Source organism: Bidens hawaiensis, unplaced genomic scaffold, assembly GCF_021521415.1.
Source record: "Bidens hawaiensis isolate Kalapana, Puna unplaced genomic scaffold, B.hawaiensis_p1.1 tig00031087_1, whole genome shotgun sequence".
Taxonomy (NCBI): domain Eukaryota; kingdom Viridiplantae; phylum Streptophyta; class Magnoliopsida; order Asterales; family Asteraceae; genus Bidens; species Bidens hawaiensis.
Genome location: NW_027495201.1, coordinates 41501 through 57534, shown reverse-complemented (window position 1 = coordinate 57534; position 16034 = coordinate 41501). Strand labels below are relative to the sequence as shown.

At 39.6% G+C, this 16034-nt stretch overlaps 1 protein-coding gene and 1 pseudogene across 1 annotated transcript; both read left to right on the top strand.

Moving 5' to 3' along the window:
- The first annotated feature begins 4386 nt into the window (after positions 1-4386).
- On the top strand, positions 4387-5118 carry LOC143581515 (secreted RxLR effector protein 161 pseudogene; annotated as a pseudogene).
- A 3883-nt stretch (positions 5119-9001) lies between these two features.
- LOC143581519 (receptor kinase-like protein Xa21) lies at positions 9002-12355 on the top strand. Its single transcript, XM_077064285.1, has 2 exons — positions 9002-11790; positions 11866-12355. Exons 1-2 carry the CDS (start codon positions 9024-9026, stop codon positions 12270-12272), a joined length of 3174 nt encoding a protein of 1057 aa, XP_076920400.1. The 5' UTR covers positions 9002-9023; the 3' UTR covers positions 12273-12355.
- The last annotated feature ends 3679 nt before the right edge of the window (positions 12356-16034 follow it).

The following is a 16034-nucleotide window of genomic DNA, read 5'->3' as shown; positions in this document are numbered from 1 at the left end:
CCTAGCAACAAACACTTTTTTTATCACAAGAAAGTGTACATCCAGCAGAGCTTCACTCTTGTTCTTTCTATTTTCCTTTTGGGTGCTTAAGGGGGGTATTGTGAGTTGGTAACCCTAAGGCTTATTTTTGTAAGGACTCAACTTCAAAGCTTCGATAATACCTCCTACATTGGTAACCCTCAACTCTGTGGACCTCCAATTACACAAATGTGTGGAGTTCCACCTGTTGCTGAAAAGAAGGAAGTTGAAGAAGATGATGATTTTTGGAAATCATATTACACAGGTATGGGTGCAGGGTTTGCGGTTGGATTTTTGGGAATTTGTGGTGCTTTAGTTTTAAGCCGTCGATGCTGATATTTCTTTTTTGCTTCGTTGAGTCGAATGAAGGATTGGATATATGTAATTGTGGTTGTGCGTTTTGGTAAACTAGAAAGAAAGTTTAGAAGGTGAGGCTTGTGCAATTACTTTCTATTTGTTATGTGGAACAAGTATGAATTGATGAAAACCATGGTTTACTTGGTAAGTTAGTTATTATTATTATAGAAAGTATTTTCCTCTTTATGGTTATTATTCTAGATCCCATTTTCATGCCTTAATTCATGGCTAGATTATTGGTTTTCTTTTCTTGTTTTCTAGTTTATAAGCATGTATATGGACCCTTGAATGAAATAACAAAACTACAATATATTCAATTTCCGTTTATATGGTATCAGAGCAGGTAATATACTGCTCTACCATCAAACCCTAACACACCGACCACCGAGAATAATGGCCGGAAAAGATGACTCAACGACAGCCAAAACTCAAAACCAAACCCAAAATACCGATCACTCCTCTCCGTATTACCTCCATCCCTCCGATTACCCAAGACAAATGCAGGTAAACGAGCCCCTCAATGACAATAATTACCTGGATTGGTCTCAAGAGATGGAGAACTTTCTATTTGCCAAGAACAAAATAAGCTTCGTTGACGGTTCGTTAATAAAACCGGAGGCGGCCGACCCAAACTACAATACATGGCTTTGGTGTGACGCGATGATAAAGGGGTGGCTCACCACAGCCATGGAAAAGGAGATCCGAACAAGCGTGAAATATGCAACTACCAGTGAAGAGATGTGGAATGACTTGCGGGAGCGGTTTGGAAAGGTAAGCGCACCGAGAGCATACGAGTTGAAACAGCTTCTCAGCCTAACAAAACAAGACGGAACCTCCGTTTTAGCTTATTATACACGGCTGAAGGCCGTCTGGGACGAGATCCGCTCGGTTTTCCCCGCGCCTAGATGCTCTTGTGGAGAATGCAAATGTGATGTTAGTAAGACGGTTTGTGACTTGAGAGACAAAGAAAGGTTATATGAATTCCTTCTTGGGCTCGATAGTGATTACTCCACCATTAGAACCCAACTGCTCGTCATGAAGCCAACCCCGACACTCGGAGAGGCTTACCGTCTCGTCTCCGAGGACGAGCAGCAAAAGGCAGTTACCGGAGGAAGAAAGATAAGCCCCGATAACACAGTAGCTTTCCAAACACATGTTAAACGAGATGGGCCCGGCAATTCCAACAAGTGGCAGTCAAGAAATGCTAGAGGAGGGAAGAATGATAAGGAGGGCCACTGTGATTTATGTAACAAAGATGGGCACAAACGCGAAGGTTGCTTCAAACTTGTAGGTTACCCGGAATGGTGGCCCGGGAAAGGAAAAACCGAGAAGCCAAGCCCGAAAGCAGCCTATGTCGAAGAGAGCCCTCTCCCGGGGCTAAGCAACGAGCAATACCAACAATTTTTAAACATGTTTGGGAAGAAAGAAGTGATCGAAACCCCCTTGACAGAAAACTTTGCAGGTAACGTTAGACACGAAGGTAAGTGGCTCGTTGATTCGGGTGCTTCGGTGCACATAACGCACAGGCAAGAATGGATTGAAAACAAAGTGAAAATTTTGAATGAAATGCCAGTCTCAATTCCTAACGGTTCACTCGTTCCCGTAGAAGGAAGAGGGACTTGCACTTTACCAAATGGTCTAAAAATAGATAATGTTTTGCACGTTCCAAAATTCACGTGTAATCTATTATCGGTTAGCCGGTTGTCACAAGATCTACAATGTGCAGTAACTTTTTTCCCAACCTTTTGTGTGATGCAGGATTTAGCAACGAGGAGGTTGATTGGAGCGGGTGAATGCACGAATGGTCTTTACGAGGTGGACATGGTGGGTAGTGAAAGGAAGGCGCTAATGGTAACTATGGATACTTGGCATAGGCGTTTGGGGCACGCTTCACATGAGGAGCTTTCTCGTTTTGATTTTATTGAATTTCCTTCAAAAACTCGTATGTTGTTTTGTGATTCTTGTGTTAAAGCAAAACATAAAAGATTGCCGTTTCCTATTAGTTCTATTAAAACGAAAGATTGCTTTGAGCTTTTGCATTGTGACATATGGGGAAAGTATAGAACGCCTTCACTCACTCAAGCAAGATACTTTCTCACCATTGTTGACGATTATAGCAGGGGCGCTTGGGTATTTTTATTGAAACATAAAAGTGAAGCGAGCGATTGTATTGTTTACTTTCACCAATATATCAAAACCCAATTTTCAAGGTTGGTCAAACGTATTCGGTGTGACAATGGAGGAGAATTTACCTCTAACCGCATGACCAAGTTTTATGCCGAAAATGGTATCATTCTTGAAACCACATGTCCACACACGCCTCAACAAAACGGCGTTGTGGAAAGAAAGCATCGTCATCTTCTTGAAACAACATGTTCTATTAGGTTCGAGGCTAACCTACCAAAGAGATTTTGGGGGAGTGCGTGTTAACCGCTGCACACATCATCAATCGTCTTCCTTCCAAAGTCATAAATAACAAAACGCCATATGAAATAATCCACAATGAAAAGCCGAATTTTAATCTTTTAAGGGTGTTTGGGTGTCTCGCCTACTATAGAAATACCGACACAAGTGGTGACAAGCTCGAAGAAAGGGGGAAGCCGGGGGTATTTCTCGGTTACCCTGTCGGAACAAAAGGCTACAAAATATTTGATGTTCAAAAGGGTAAGATCATTATTTCGAGAGATGTCAAGTTCATTGAGGACATTTTTCCTTACAAAGGTGGCCAACACAACCGTGTGTCAAAAGACGATGGTGTTTTCGGGTTCCCACCTTGGTACTATGGAGACCATAATGAAGAATGCAATGTTAATCAAACACCAACTACCACTGCAGAAAATGAAAATGAGAACAATGATGAGATGCTAGTGGCTGAACAAAATGTGGTTGAGGATGACATGGATCCAACCGGGCCCGTGAGTTCCAAACCAGAAAATGGTGAGGCCCAACAACCCAACGACATGGAAACCGAGGCTCAACAATCAAACGAGGCAGAACCTCCTCAACGACAACCGAGAGAAAGAAGGGAACGTGCTCGATCGAAACGACTAGATGGGTATGATGTCTCACTACCACCGTCCCTCGACCATGCCGCATCCGCTTCCGATCAACGCTCCTCCACGGTACATTCCATGTCTAACTATGTTTGCTATACTAATTTCTCACGTTCTCACAAAGCTTTCTTGTCGGCCATCGATAAAACCGATGAGCCAAGAACCTTTAAACAAGCTGCGCATAATGAAAACTGGAGAGTAGCTATGAAACGAGAAATAGAGGCACTCGAAATGAACGGAACATGGACCCTTGAAGACTTACCAAAAGATAAGAGGGCCATCGATTCCAAATGGGTTTACAAGATTAAGTACAAGACCAATGGAGACATTGAACGGTACAAAGCTCGCTTGGTCGCTAAAGGTTTCACACAAATAGAAGGGATCGATTTTCATGACACGTTCGCTCCGGTTGCCAAGTTGGTCACCGTTCGAACCATTTTGGCAGTTGCAGTCAAACGAAACTGGATGGCTCATCAATTAGACGTGAACAATGCATTCTTGCATGGTGATTTGAATGAAGAGGTGTACATGAAGATACCTCAAGGTTTTGATAAAGGAAAGGAAAACAAAGTGTGTCGGTTAAGAAAGTCTCTTTATGGGCTCAAACAAGCCTCGAGAAATTGGTATCATAAGTTTACCACAGGACTTGTCGAAGCTGATTTTAGACAGTCAAAAGCCGACCATTCATTGTTTATTTTCAGGAGGAAGGAGATATATGTTGCAGTCTTAATTTACGTTGATGACATGATTTTGGTCGGCAACAATGCTACAAGAATGAGCGAGATAAAATCGTTTCTGAATGAACGTTTTAGCATAAAAGATCGTGGAAATCTTAAGTATTTTTTTGGGGATAGAGGTTGCTCGAACGGAAGAAGGTATGGTACTTAGTCAAAGAAAGTACACTCTCGACATTATTGAAGATGCCGGTATGCTTGGATGTCGACCAAGTCCGATACCTATGGAGCAAAGTCTAAAGTTGGAAGTAGGAAAGGAGGAAGATCGGGTTGATCCGAGTCATTATCGGCGGCTTGTCGGGTGGTTGCTCTATCTCCAGGCCACCCGTCCCGACATTGCCTATTCGGTTAGTACTCTAAGTCAATTTGTGGCGGATCCTCAAACAAGTCATCTCGAAGCCGCTACAAGGGTCATAAGATATTTGAAGGCAACCGCGGGCCAAGGCATCCTATTGCCGAAGACAGGGGGAAACAATCTCGTGGCTTATACCGATTCCGACTGGTTGGGTTGTCCCTTCACTAGAAGGTCAAGAACCGGGTACCTTCTCCTCCTCGGGGGTGGTCCTATATCTTGGAAGTCAAAGAAACAGTCGGTCGTATCTCGATCCTCGGCTGAAGTCGAACTTAGAGCCATGGCCACCACCGTTAGTGAAATACTTTGGATGCGATGGCTGCTTAAGGATCTTGACACTGCCCAACCAGCTCCAACTACTGTTTTTTGCGATAATATTGCTGTTAAACACATCGCGAATAACCCGGTCTTCCACGAGCGTACTAAACATGTCGAAATGGATTGCTATTTCGTTCGCGAACGAGTCGAGTCGAAGGAAGTTGAACCGGTCTACATCAACACCAAACATCAAGTAGCAGACTTGTTCACCAAGGCCCTCGGATCGAAACAGTTGGAGGCTCTACTCAGCAAGTTAGGCGTTCGGGATCTTCACGCTCCAACTTGAGGGGGAATATTATTATAGAAAGTATTTTCCTCTTTATGGTTATTATTCTAGATCCCGTTTTCATGCCTTAATTCATGGCTAGATTATTGGTTTCCTTTTCTTGTTTTCTAGTTTATAAGCATGTATATGGACCCTTGAATGAAATAACAAAACTACAATATATTCAATTTCCGTTTATAGTTATTGCATATATAGATCTCCTGCGACCCTGTCAAAGCCATCTACCTCTTGTTCACCATTGTCCATTGTTAAGACGAAACACTGTTTTAATTTAATTGAATGTACTGTTTTAATTTGAGAGTTTTCATTTAGTTTAGAATGTGCTTTAGTTTGGATTAACATATACAAGTAAAATTTCATGCATAAAAAGTGTAGATTGAAATCATACTCATTCTTGTGAGTTGTGAGTAGTATTTATGACATTCATTTTCCAGTTCATTCATCACCCAAAGTCAACTCCTTATCAAGTTCCAACATTTGAACCAAAACGTAATGCATCACGATTGTCTCGGCGTCTAGCAATGCAACCACTTCACTCTGATTTGTATATTCACAGTTAAGTGAGTTAAATGTGTCGTGCTCACAGATTGAACTGCCCCGAACCAACAAATTTATGAAGAACTCGAACACAAAATGATTTAAAAATAATGTAAGATACAGTAGACCTAACACGACACAAGTTTTCGCTAGTTGACACGAACACAACTAGTTTAACATGAAATTCTGAATTTTTTTTAGCATATTAAAACTTTAAAACTATAAATTTAAAACAAAAATTACAAAGACACATAAAATTCTTCGGTTTGTTTGCACGCCTAGGATCATTCAGGTAACCAATACAAAGTTGGCTCCACTTATAACTAGTCGAAAGGCAGGACTGACAAACATGTCAGGCCAGGCGGGTTCGAGTCACGGGTCAGAACGAGTTAGGGTTGAAATGGACTGATAAAAAAAGGGTAATTTGGTTTGGGTCAAAGAGGGTCGAGTTAAAACAGGTTTCGGGTTAAATTAATTGGGGTTGGGTTGGAACGGGTTTATGGTCAAAACAAATGGGTTTAAAAAATTGTTTTGTTTGAAATTGTTATACATTTCACCGTTGCCTATAGTTTCATAGTTTTCGGCCCTAGCTACGCGGACAGCGTAGGTTACACGTGCTTAAGTGCTTGCTACATGCATTCCAGTGCCGCCCATGCGTGCAGAGTTGGTTACGCATACGAAGGCTAACAAACGTGAGTCCAGCGCCACGAGTAATCCATGTTGGTTACGCGTGCTTAATGTTGGTTATGTGCACGAAATTGGTTCCATTTGTTTAATATTGGTTGCACATTCAGACGCCAGGTATGCGTGTGGCGTTGGTCACCCGTGTTTAAATGCCGGTTACCCGGGCAGAGCATCATGTGTATCAGACCGGGAAACGCGCATGTGGCGCCACGTAATGCACGTAACCGGCCTTGGTACGCGCTTAACTAAGCACCTGGCATGTGACAAGCTCTGTACGAGTAACCAGCGCCGATGACACTTGACGTCGCTGCGCGTGTTTAATGCCAGTTATGCACATTTTGATGACGGTTACGGGTGTTCAGGCGTTGGTTACGCGTGACAATTGCTATGCGTGTTTAATGCCGTATACGCACATTCCAATACCAATTACGCATCCAATCGGCAATATCCTCACACCATGAAAAACAAAGAAACGAAACACAAAACCAAAATTTACAAAAAAATAATATCAAATTTCAGTTGTAACTTTCAATCGATAACCTTTTTGCAATATTTTTAAAATGGGGACTTTTTGCATTTGATGGTGGTTTCAGTTTGCGGGTAAAATTAAGGTTACATTTTTTGGTTAATGGTTATTCCGTAAATGCCATTTAAAGAAGTGTCTAACGCGGCGACACATGCCAGAATGTTAGCCAAGATTCGTAAACTCCATTCACGAAAGTGGGTTACTCTAGTGTTGTTTTAACTGGCTGAAGAACACGGATCGAATCCCCAATAGGTTTGACCTGCGATTCCACAGGATACGGGTCGAGTATTAACAATTCGGTGATACGAGTTCAATCCTGCAAGTCCGATGACGAAAACCTGCAAAACAACCACCGTGAGTTCGTTACGGGAAGGAACCGGGGGGGGGGGGGGGTCTTCCCGTAACCACCATCCGGCGTGAGAATAAGTACCGTTCTTAAGGTAAGAAAAGTAATAAGTAATTCGAGTGATAAGTGGGGAGTGAATGAATAACTTATGATGACGAAGGAAGTATTTATAGCCGAAGGGTAAGAGAATAATATTGGTACAAATGTCCCTTTCTAGATGATGTATTTGTAACAACCTGGACACGTGTCCGTATGTGATAGGACGAGCTAGGTGGCCATGTGCACGGTTATAACAACCTGACCAGCTGTCATTTTTTAATTTGCTGTTACATCACGTGCTTTTCAAAGAAAGATCTTCGCGTAAATCTTCTAGAAAGAAGTTAGTTACAGCTGATTCTCTGACGTCACCCTCTAGTCATCTTTGCGCATGAAGGGAATTCCTTGCGTATGATTTCTAAGGACGTCCTGATCAACCTGCAGATAATCTCTGGAGTTTATTCTTACTCTTTCTCTGACTTGAGTTATGCGGGTGATAAGATTGTTCCGCAGGTGACTTTTGGGGAAGTCCTGGACGACCCACAGGTGATATTTTATGGGTATTTGGGTCTTTTCACTACCCTATCTCTATACCAACTATAGTAAGTTTTAACAGAGAACTGCAAACGTCATTCATGGATCCATAAATTTTCATCTTAGAAAAAAAAAACTAAATACACACAATCACTTTTAAAAATTTCAGTGTATTAATTTTTCAAATGATATTCTCAGTCGAGTCTCTGACACTCTTTTAGTTGAAATATCTTTACTATATATCAACCATACAGTTTTAAAAACACAACCCATACACTTTCCAAGATGTATTATTTCGTTTACATCCATTCACTTTTGAATAGGCCGGTATTTTCTAATATTATTTTCTGTAACAATTTGTTAAAAAGTTTAATATAATCCCCTTCGTCACATCACCAACCCCACAACCCCACCTGCCGTCCATTGTTGGTCCACTCACGAATATAACTATCAACCAACTTATTATATCTTATCATTTAATATTTCCACATCAAGCTTTTAATATATTTGAAAATCATTGAACGAAATTTTCTTTTTTCAATCCATTATATCGTTATATTTATTGTTGCATCACATTCATGAAAAATATTTTTTTCCCGTAATTTCATAATATGCTTGGGATCATTAGAATTGCATCAATATTGTAAAAATATAGCATCTTCTCCATTCTCTCTTATTGCTCGGGTTATATTTGAGATCAAATTCTTTCAAGATCATGAAGTCTTTCATGATTACGACATAATTATATTAAACGTCAACGTCAATCTTAATGTAAGTAATTTATATGCATTTTTTTAAAATATATTTTTTTGGTCGAAAACACTTCTTTATCATGTTCAGGCGTCAAATTTCCTTTCATTTTTAAAGACAATTGTCTTATACGTGTCCAGTGTTCTTACTAGTTTATAATTCTTAGTTTTATGATCTTGATGTTTTATATAATATGATTTGGCCATTTGGGTGTTTACAAAAATGATGTGTTTATTTTGTGTTCATGTAAGTTTTATTTTTGATTAATGGCTGATTAGATCAGTGTACTATATATTTTTACTTGCATTTTTAACTTTTTTTAGTATATATTTAATCAGCAAAGTAACTAGTTTAAGATCCTTGCAAGGCAATGTCTTTGTATTTAAGATCTTCCAGAAGCTTTAATGGATTCAATAATTTAGGACTCTCTATATAAATTTTACTCTCTAATCTTTATATAGACATTTATTGCTATAAAGACTTGGCAGGCATATGTCCTCAACTCAATTTGTGGATGGCATTCGTTTCATTATTTTCATCTATCTTACATTAATGAATATACAAAACCACTGCCTGTCCTACTATTTTCATGTAGTTCCAAAAATGAAACCACACAAGCCAATTTTCTTTCCATCTTCCTCTCATCTCGCTTTTCGTCTTTTTAGCCTTGTTATATTTCTAATTACAACTCCCACCTCTGCTTCCTATGGAGGAAACGAGACTGATCATTTGGCGTTGTTGTCATTTAAGTCGATGATCACCCATGATCCGCACGGAGCTCTAGCCTCATGGAACACTTCCTTTCATTATTGTGATTGGAATGGTGTTTTATGTGGGAAGAAGCACAAGCGAGTGACTCGTGTGAGACTGTATTCCCAAGGTCTAGCAGGCTATTTGTCTCCTCATGTGGGGAATCTTAGCTTCCTTCGTGCACTTGTAATATTCAACAATAGCTTTCAAGGAACCATCCCTCAGGAACTCGGTCGTTTATCTAGGATGAGCTTGCTCAACTTTGACCGTAACAAATTTGAGGGAGTTATTCCAACTAACTTGTCTGGTTGTTATAACCTTGATACGCTTGTCATTTCTGAAAACAGGTTAGGTGGAAGCATACCCAAGGAGATTGGTTTCCTCTCAAAACTTGTTTTTATTGTTATTCATAGAAATAACTTTACAGGTGGAATCCCGTCTTTCTTGGGTAATCTTACATTTGTCGAATCGTTCTCAGCCTCGAGAATCCCATGGGGTGGGAACATTCCAGACACCTTAGGCAATTGGAAACGTTTGAAAGTACTTTACTTGGGTGTATGCAACTTAAATGGAACCATACCTGATTCCATTTATAACCTTTCGCTCCTAACGGATCTCTCATTGCCTGATAATCAACTTACCGGTAGCCTTCCCTCAACCATAGGTACAACACTTCCAAATATCGTTAACCTTCAGTTAAGCGATAACAACCTCACTGGACATCTACCACTCTCCATATCTAATTGTTCAAAACTAGAACTTATTGAAATGTCTGACAATAAATTTAATGGGGAGTTGGCAGTCGACTTTGCAAAACTTATAAATTTATATCAAATAACCTTAGGTGGAAATTTTTTGGGAAGCGGTGAAGCTGATGAAATGAAGTTTCTCGATTCTTTGAAAAACTGTAGCAAGTTACAAATATTGGATATTCCTTACAACAATTTTCGAGCGGTGCTCCCCGGATCAATTGGTAATCTTTCTTATCAACTATATTATCTATCTTTTGGTGAAAATCAGTTATATGGAAACCTCCCCTCAAGTATAGGTAATCTAGTTGGTTTGACCAATTTGCATTTAGGAGGTAATCGATTCACCGGAAAAATCCCCTCTGCTATTGGTAAGCTTCAAAATCTTGGAGTTGTTACTATGTATGGAAACCAATTTGAAGGTTTGATTCCAGATGCCATAGGAAACTTATCATCCTTGAATAAACTTGCTTTAAACTCCAACAGATTGGAAGGGCGTATTCCATTAAGCCTAGGAAATTGTCAAAAACTACTAGGGTTGTTCCTTAGTGACAATAAACTCAGTGATAGAATACCTAAAGAGATTCTTCAACTTTCATCTCTGTCCATAATACTAAATCTTTCTCACAACAACCTGCTTGGTTCACTTCCAATAGAGGTTGGAGACCTTAAGATGCTAACTTATCTAGATTTATCGCATAATAATTTATCAGGCAACATTCCTGGCAGCCTTGGTGGTTGCACTAGCCTTTTGTTTTTATCACTCAAAAGAAACTCATTCCAAGGAATCATACCACCATCATTAAGTTCCATGAGAGGAGTGGCAAGACTAGATCTTTCTTATAATAATTTATCCGGCCAAATTCCTCGATTCTTGGAACATTTTTCGTTAGAATATCTGGACTTATCTTTTAATGATTTTGAGGGTGAAGTACCAGTTGCAGGAGTGTTTTCCAAAACAAATGCCTTCTCAGTTTCCGGTAATAATAGGCTTTGTGGTGGCTTAGTTGAACTCGGGTTACCAAAATGCAAGGTGATGAAGAAACACAAAAAAAGGTTTCCTTTATTAATCGTGCTAGCTGTTTTAATTGGATTCCTACTTTTCTCTGTATTATTATTTGTATACGTTTGGTCTAAGAAGAGACCCAAGGCCCGACAACCTCAATCATCGGCGAGCGAACCACTCTCGAACTTAACATATAGTCAACTTCTTGAGGCTACCAATGGGTTCGCTGAAGAAAATTTGATTGGAGAGGGGGGATTCAGCTCTGTCTATAAAGGAATCCTTCATGGTGGATATGTTGCAGTCAAAGTTGTACATCTCCAAATTCGAGGAGCCGATAGAAGCTTTCTTGCAGAGTGTGAAGTATGGCGGAGTATCCGACACCGAAATTTATTGAAGATAATAACTTCATGTTCAAGTATTGACTTTAAAGGCAATGATTTCAAAGCTTTGGTTTACGAGTTCATGCCTAATGGGAATTTACATGACTGGTTGCACTCAAGTGCAAGAAAATCTAGACTTGACATTATTGCAAGAATACATATTCTCATAGATGTAGCGTGTGCACTTGATTATCTTCATAATCATTGTGTAACTACCATTGTTCACGGTGATTTGAAGCCTAGCAACATTTTACTTGATAGTGATATGGTGGCTCATGTTGGAGACTTTGGTTTGGCCCGATTTCTTGGAAATCATGATTCAAACAAAAACAACTCTTTAGCTATTAAAGGAACCATTGGGTATGCAGCTCCAGGTAAAAATTCATGCATACACAAATGCTTGTATTTTTCTTACCTTTTTTTCTCTAATAAATGCTTACACGTTGTAGAGTATGGTCTTGGGAGTGGGATGACAAGTAGTGGGGATGTCTATAGTTTTGGAATATTATTGTTGGAGGTGATGACAGGGAAAAGGCCGACATACGACATCTTCAATGATGGTCTCAACCTCCATAAATTTGCGAGCATGGCCTTGCAAGATGACCATGTAACTGATGTTATTGATGGTGACCTTTTAAATTATCATCAAGATGATGAAAGTGATTGTGGCGTTCTAAATTGTGATCAAAAAGATGAAATTGCTATGAATAGTAAGAACCCAAACACAAAGAATATAGAGCATTGTGTGACTTCACTTTTGAAGATTGGAGTATTATGCTCACTGGATTCCCCCGCACAACGGATGAATATCAGAAATGTTGTCTACGAGTTGCAGAGTACTTTGGATACACTTTGAAACGCTTGAGGTGCCTTACTCTTTACATCCTTTTATTTGAGTATAAAGGGCAATTTACAACTAGTCTAATTAATATTTGTTTGACTTCATGTTATAGTCATGAGAAGAGACTCAAATAGTTAATGATTTCTAGTTCGTAAGTACTGAACGCTTTGTTCTTCTGTATGACAACTGGCTGAAAATTATGTCTCTAATTTGCTCAAATTGTTTGTAAAAATGAGTGTTAGAAAATGATAAAGGGCGATTGAGATACTCTACATCGACTTTAGACTATGTGCAATGGGCGCTTTGGGAGGGGAGAAAAAGCCCCATAGCGCCTGGAACACCACCCCAGGGACGCTATGACGGCTTTTTGGGCTTTGGGTGTTTTGGTGAAGGCGCCGGGTGAGGGGAGAGCTTACCCAATCATGGTTTTTCCTTCACATTTATATTATTTATTTTTAAAAAATTAGACAAAAAAATAATTAAAGTAATATTTGTGTAATGATTATGAGACTTTATACCACTACACAATTTTCCGCTTAAAGCCCTTTTATGATGTACATCACCTGTCGCATCTTCAACTCTTTGAGCGAAATACGGCAAAAGGAAGGAAGCCATCTTTTAGAAGGTATTGTTAAAAGATCATCAATTCCTAATGAAATGGATGCGGCGGTAGCTTGTCGAAACCCAGAGTCTTTACTTGATCCAGGATATGTGATGCGTCACTAAGTGTGGCTTTACCACTACTACACATGGTCTTAGATTGATTATTAGAAAACGACTTGGCTTTGACTAATTAGCCAAATGTATTTAAGAAGGTTAGGTGATTGTCTAAGTTACTCGTTAATTCATATGAAAACGTAAAGAAACCTAACTCGTCCACTAGTTCATTTAATTGCCTAACAAGACTTGCATTATGTTTATTTCCAAAAGTCAAATGATGTGAAGGCAACCAATAATTTGCTTTATTTTCCTCGCAGGCTGTGCTATGTGTAAGCTTGATGTGTTAAGTACTAGAAACAAAAGGAACGAGAGTAATGATCAAGAAAAATCATATTTGCGTATTGGGCTACAAACTGCGTTCGACAGGACGACAACTTTCATTTTGAAATTTAAATTGCATTTATAATCGGCATAACTTTGACACCGAGTTTCACTTATGACATTCCGGAAACATCAATTCCTAATGAATTTTAGTGAAGCAACAATTGCCATTTTCAAACTCGACCCTGACCCCGCCTAGATCCCCTTGGATCCCTCATTTATTAGGGGCAGGGCTATCTTCAAGAATTTAAATACCTCGGTTAAGTCAAAATAAAAAGGTTTGTAGGCCCTGACGAGAAACAAAATATATAAGCTAATTTTTTATACGTTGATTAACGTAATTTTTTTTTTTTAGTTTTTGAATTTAGCTCGGGCCAAATAGCTTAAATGAAGATAAAAAGAATTTGGACCCAATATTTGAGATGATCAAGATCCATACCTATTATATATAAAAAAAAAATAATATATATAACTTTGACCCCCAAATATTACGTGCCTCGGTCGACCGCCCAATTTGGCCTACTCAAGGGCCGGTCTTGATTAGATGGATTTCACCTAGGGCTGTCTAAACTGCTCGCCGCTCGCCGTTCGTACGCCGCTCATTCGGAAATTGCTCGGAAAATGAGCCGATCCACTCTGTCTGGTTTGAAAACAAACCAAGAACGAGCAAAGCCTCGCTCGGTTCACCAAATCTGGATAGCCTTTAAAATGGGTTATAACATGTCATTTATTTGTGAATTTTTTTTATCTTCAAACAATAATTTTCGCAATTCATGAGTCTCACCAAACCTGAATAGCCCTTAAACACTTTATAACATCTCATTTATTTGTGAAACTCTTTCATTATCAAACCTTAATTCAATTCTCTCATCTACATACTATTCATCGGTGGTTTATCTTATCCATCACCGGTTAACTTCCGATTACCACCTACCATAATCAACCTCCCCTCTAATTCATCAACCACCATCATCGTTTACATCAAATGCTCCTTCTTTGTTGGATTTCTCCTGAATCAACAAATGAACACTGGTTAATCGACCACCCGTTCAGATCCGGTCGCCCCTTACCTCCTCTTTTATTTATGAAACCATATCAGGGCCAGTCCGTTTAATCTTCATCACTCATACCACCACCACACCAAACTTGATTCCATGCCTAAAACGGTTTTATTGGTGACAGATTACTAACATATTATGCTATCTTAATGTAAGGCCCCGAACCCGGTGGCCCTACTTTCGTGTCGGATTTACTCATAAACACAGTCCTTCAAATCAGAGTTTATTAAAACTTTTCGCGGAATATAAAACATCAATCATTTGTTACAAAACATTAAATCTTTTCTTTGATACCATAACACAAAACTCTATATTCAAAACATTTTTACTTCTTTCTTCAGATGCCAGCCGTTCAATCCATGCCGTGTGTCATCCTCATGCTAACTCTATAATCAGCTCACCTGCGTGCATACTAAAAGTCAGCTACGCTGAGTGAGTTCTAGTTAATCGAACGCCATACAATACATACACATACATACATATCCGTAGATACATATCCATACTTCACTAGTTACCCTTCTGTTCTACATACATACTTGCTACCATACATACATACATATCTACAATCACTATCCTCAGTTTACCGAGAGTACGTTCATAGTTCACCGTCTATACCTGTACTCAAGGTCGTGAACACGTACAAGGTTCGCAGTCCTTACCTATGTTCACCATTTATGGTACGTACAAGGTTCGCAGTCCTTTCCTATACCATAATACATCCACAACACGTACAAGGTTCGCAGTCCTTCCCTATGTTGCAACCTAACTCATAGCACGTACGAGGTTCGCAGCCCTCCCCTATGCTACAAAACCAGCACGTATAAGGTTCACAGCCCTTTCCTATGCTGACATACATCCACAACACGTACAAGGTTCGCAGTCCTTCCCTATGTTGCAACCTAATTCATAGCACGTACGAGGTTCGCAGTCCTCCCCTATGCTACAAATACAGCACGTATAAGGTTCACAGTCCTTTCCTATGCTGCAACCTAATTCATAGCACGTACGAGGTTCGCAGTCCTCCCCTATGCTACAAATACAGCACGTATAAGGTTCACAGTCCTTTCCTATGCTGACGCCTATCTATATTACGTATAAGATTCGCAGTCCTTATCTACGTTTACATATATCATCTACTTCACGTATAAGGCTCGCAGTCCTTAACTACGCCATCACCAGCCGAGTCTATGTCCGACAGAAGCCAGAGGGATTTGCCATCCTAACTTACTATGTCGAACGTAGAACTCACATGCCATTCGTGTACCTATAGACACATACTTACATTATAACATAAGAACACTCTAGGCATTCTTTACCTCATTCATTTAACAACCATACCCCTTGTCGTTACGTGCAATATCCGAAGATCGTTCACGCCCCGACAAGTATTCATTTGAAATATTCATACATCTTCGATATATAATATTCGTACCTTTATTTTTAACCTGACAGTACGCGCAATATCCGAAGATCGTTCGCGTACCGACAAACAATCATTCATATCTATCACACATATCACATATGACATACACTTATCACTTAGGATAAATGTATTAACAACACATCGAGTATGCACACAGCCCCGAAAACATAACAAGGAATGGGGCTAGAAACTCACCTGAACTCTGCTTCTATCTTCTGATAGCTGTAAATCCCTTCTTAAACTGAGCTCGGCTGA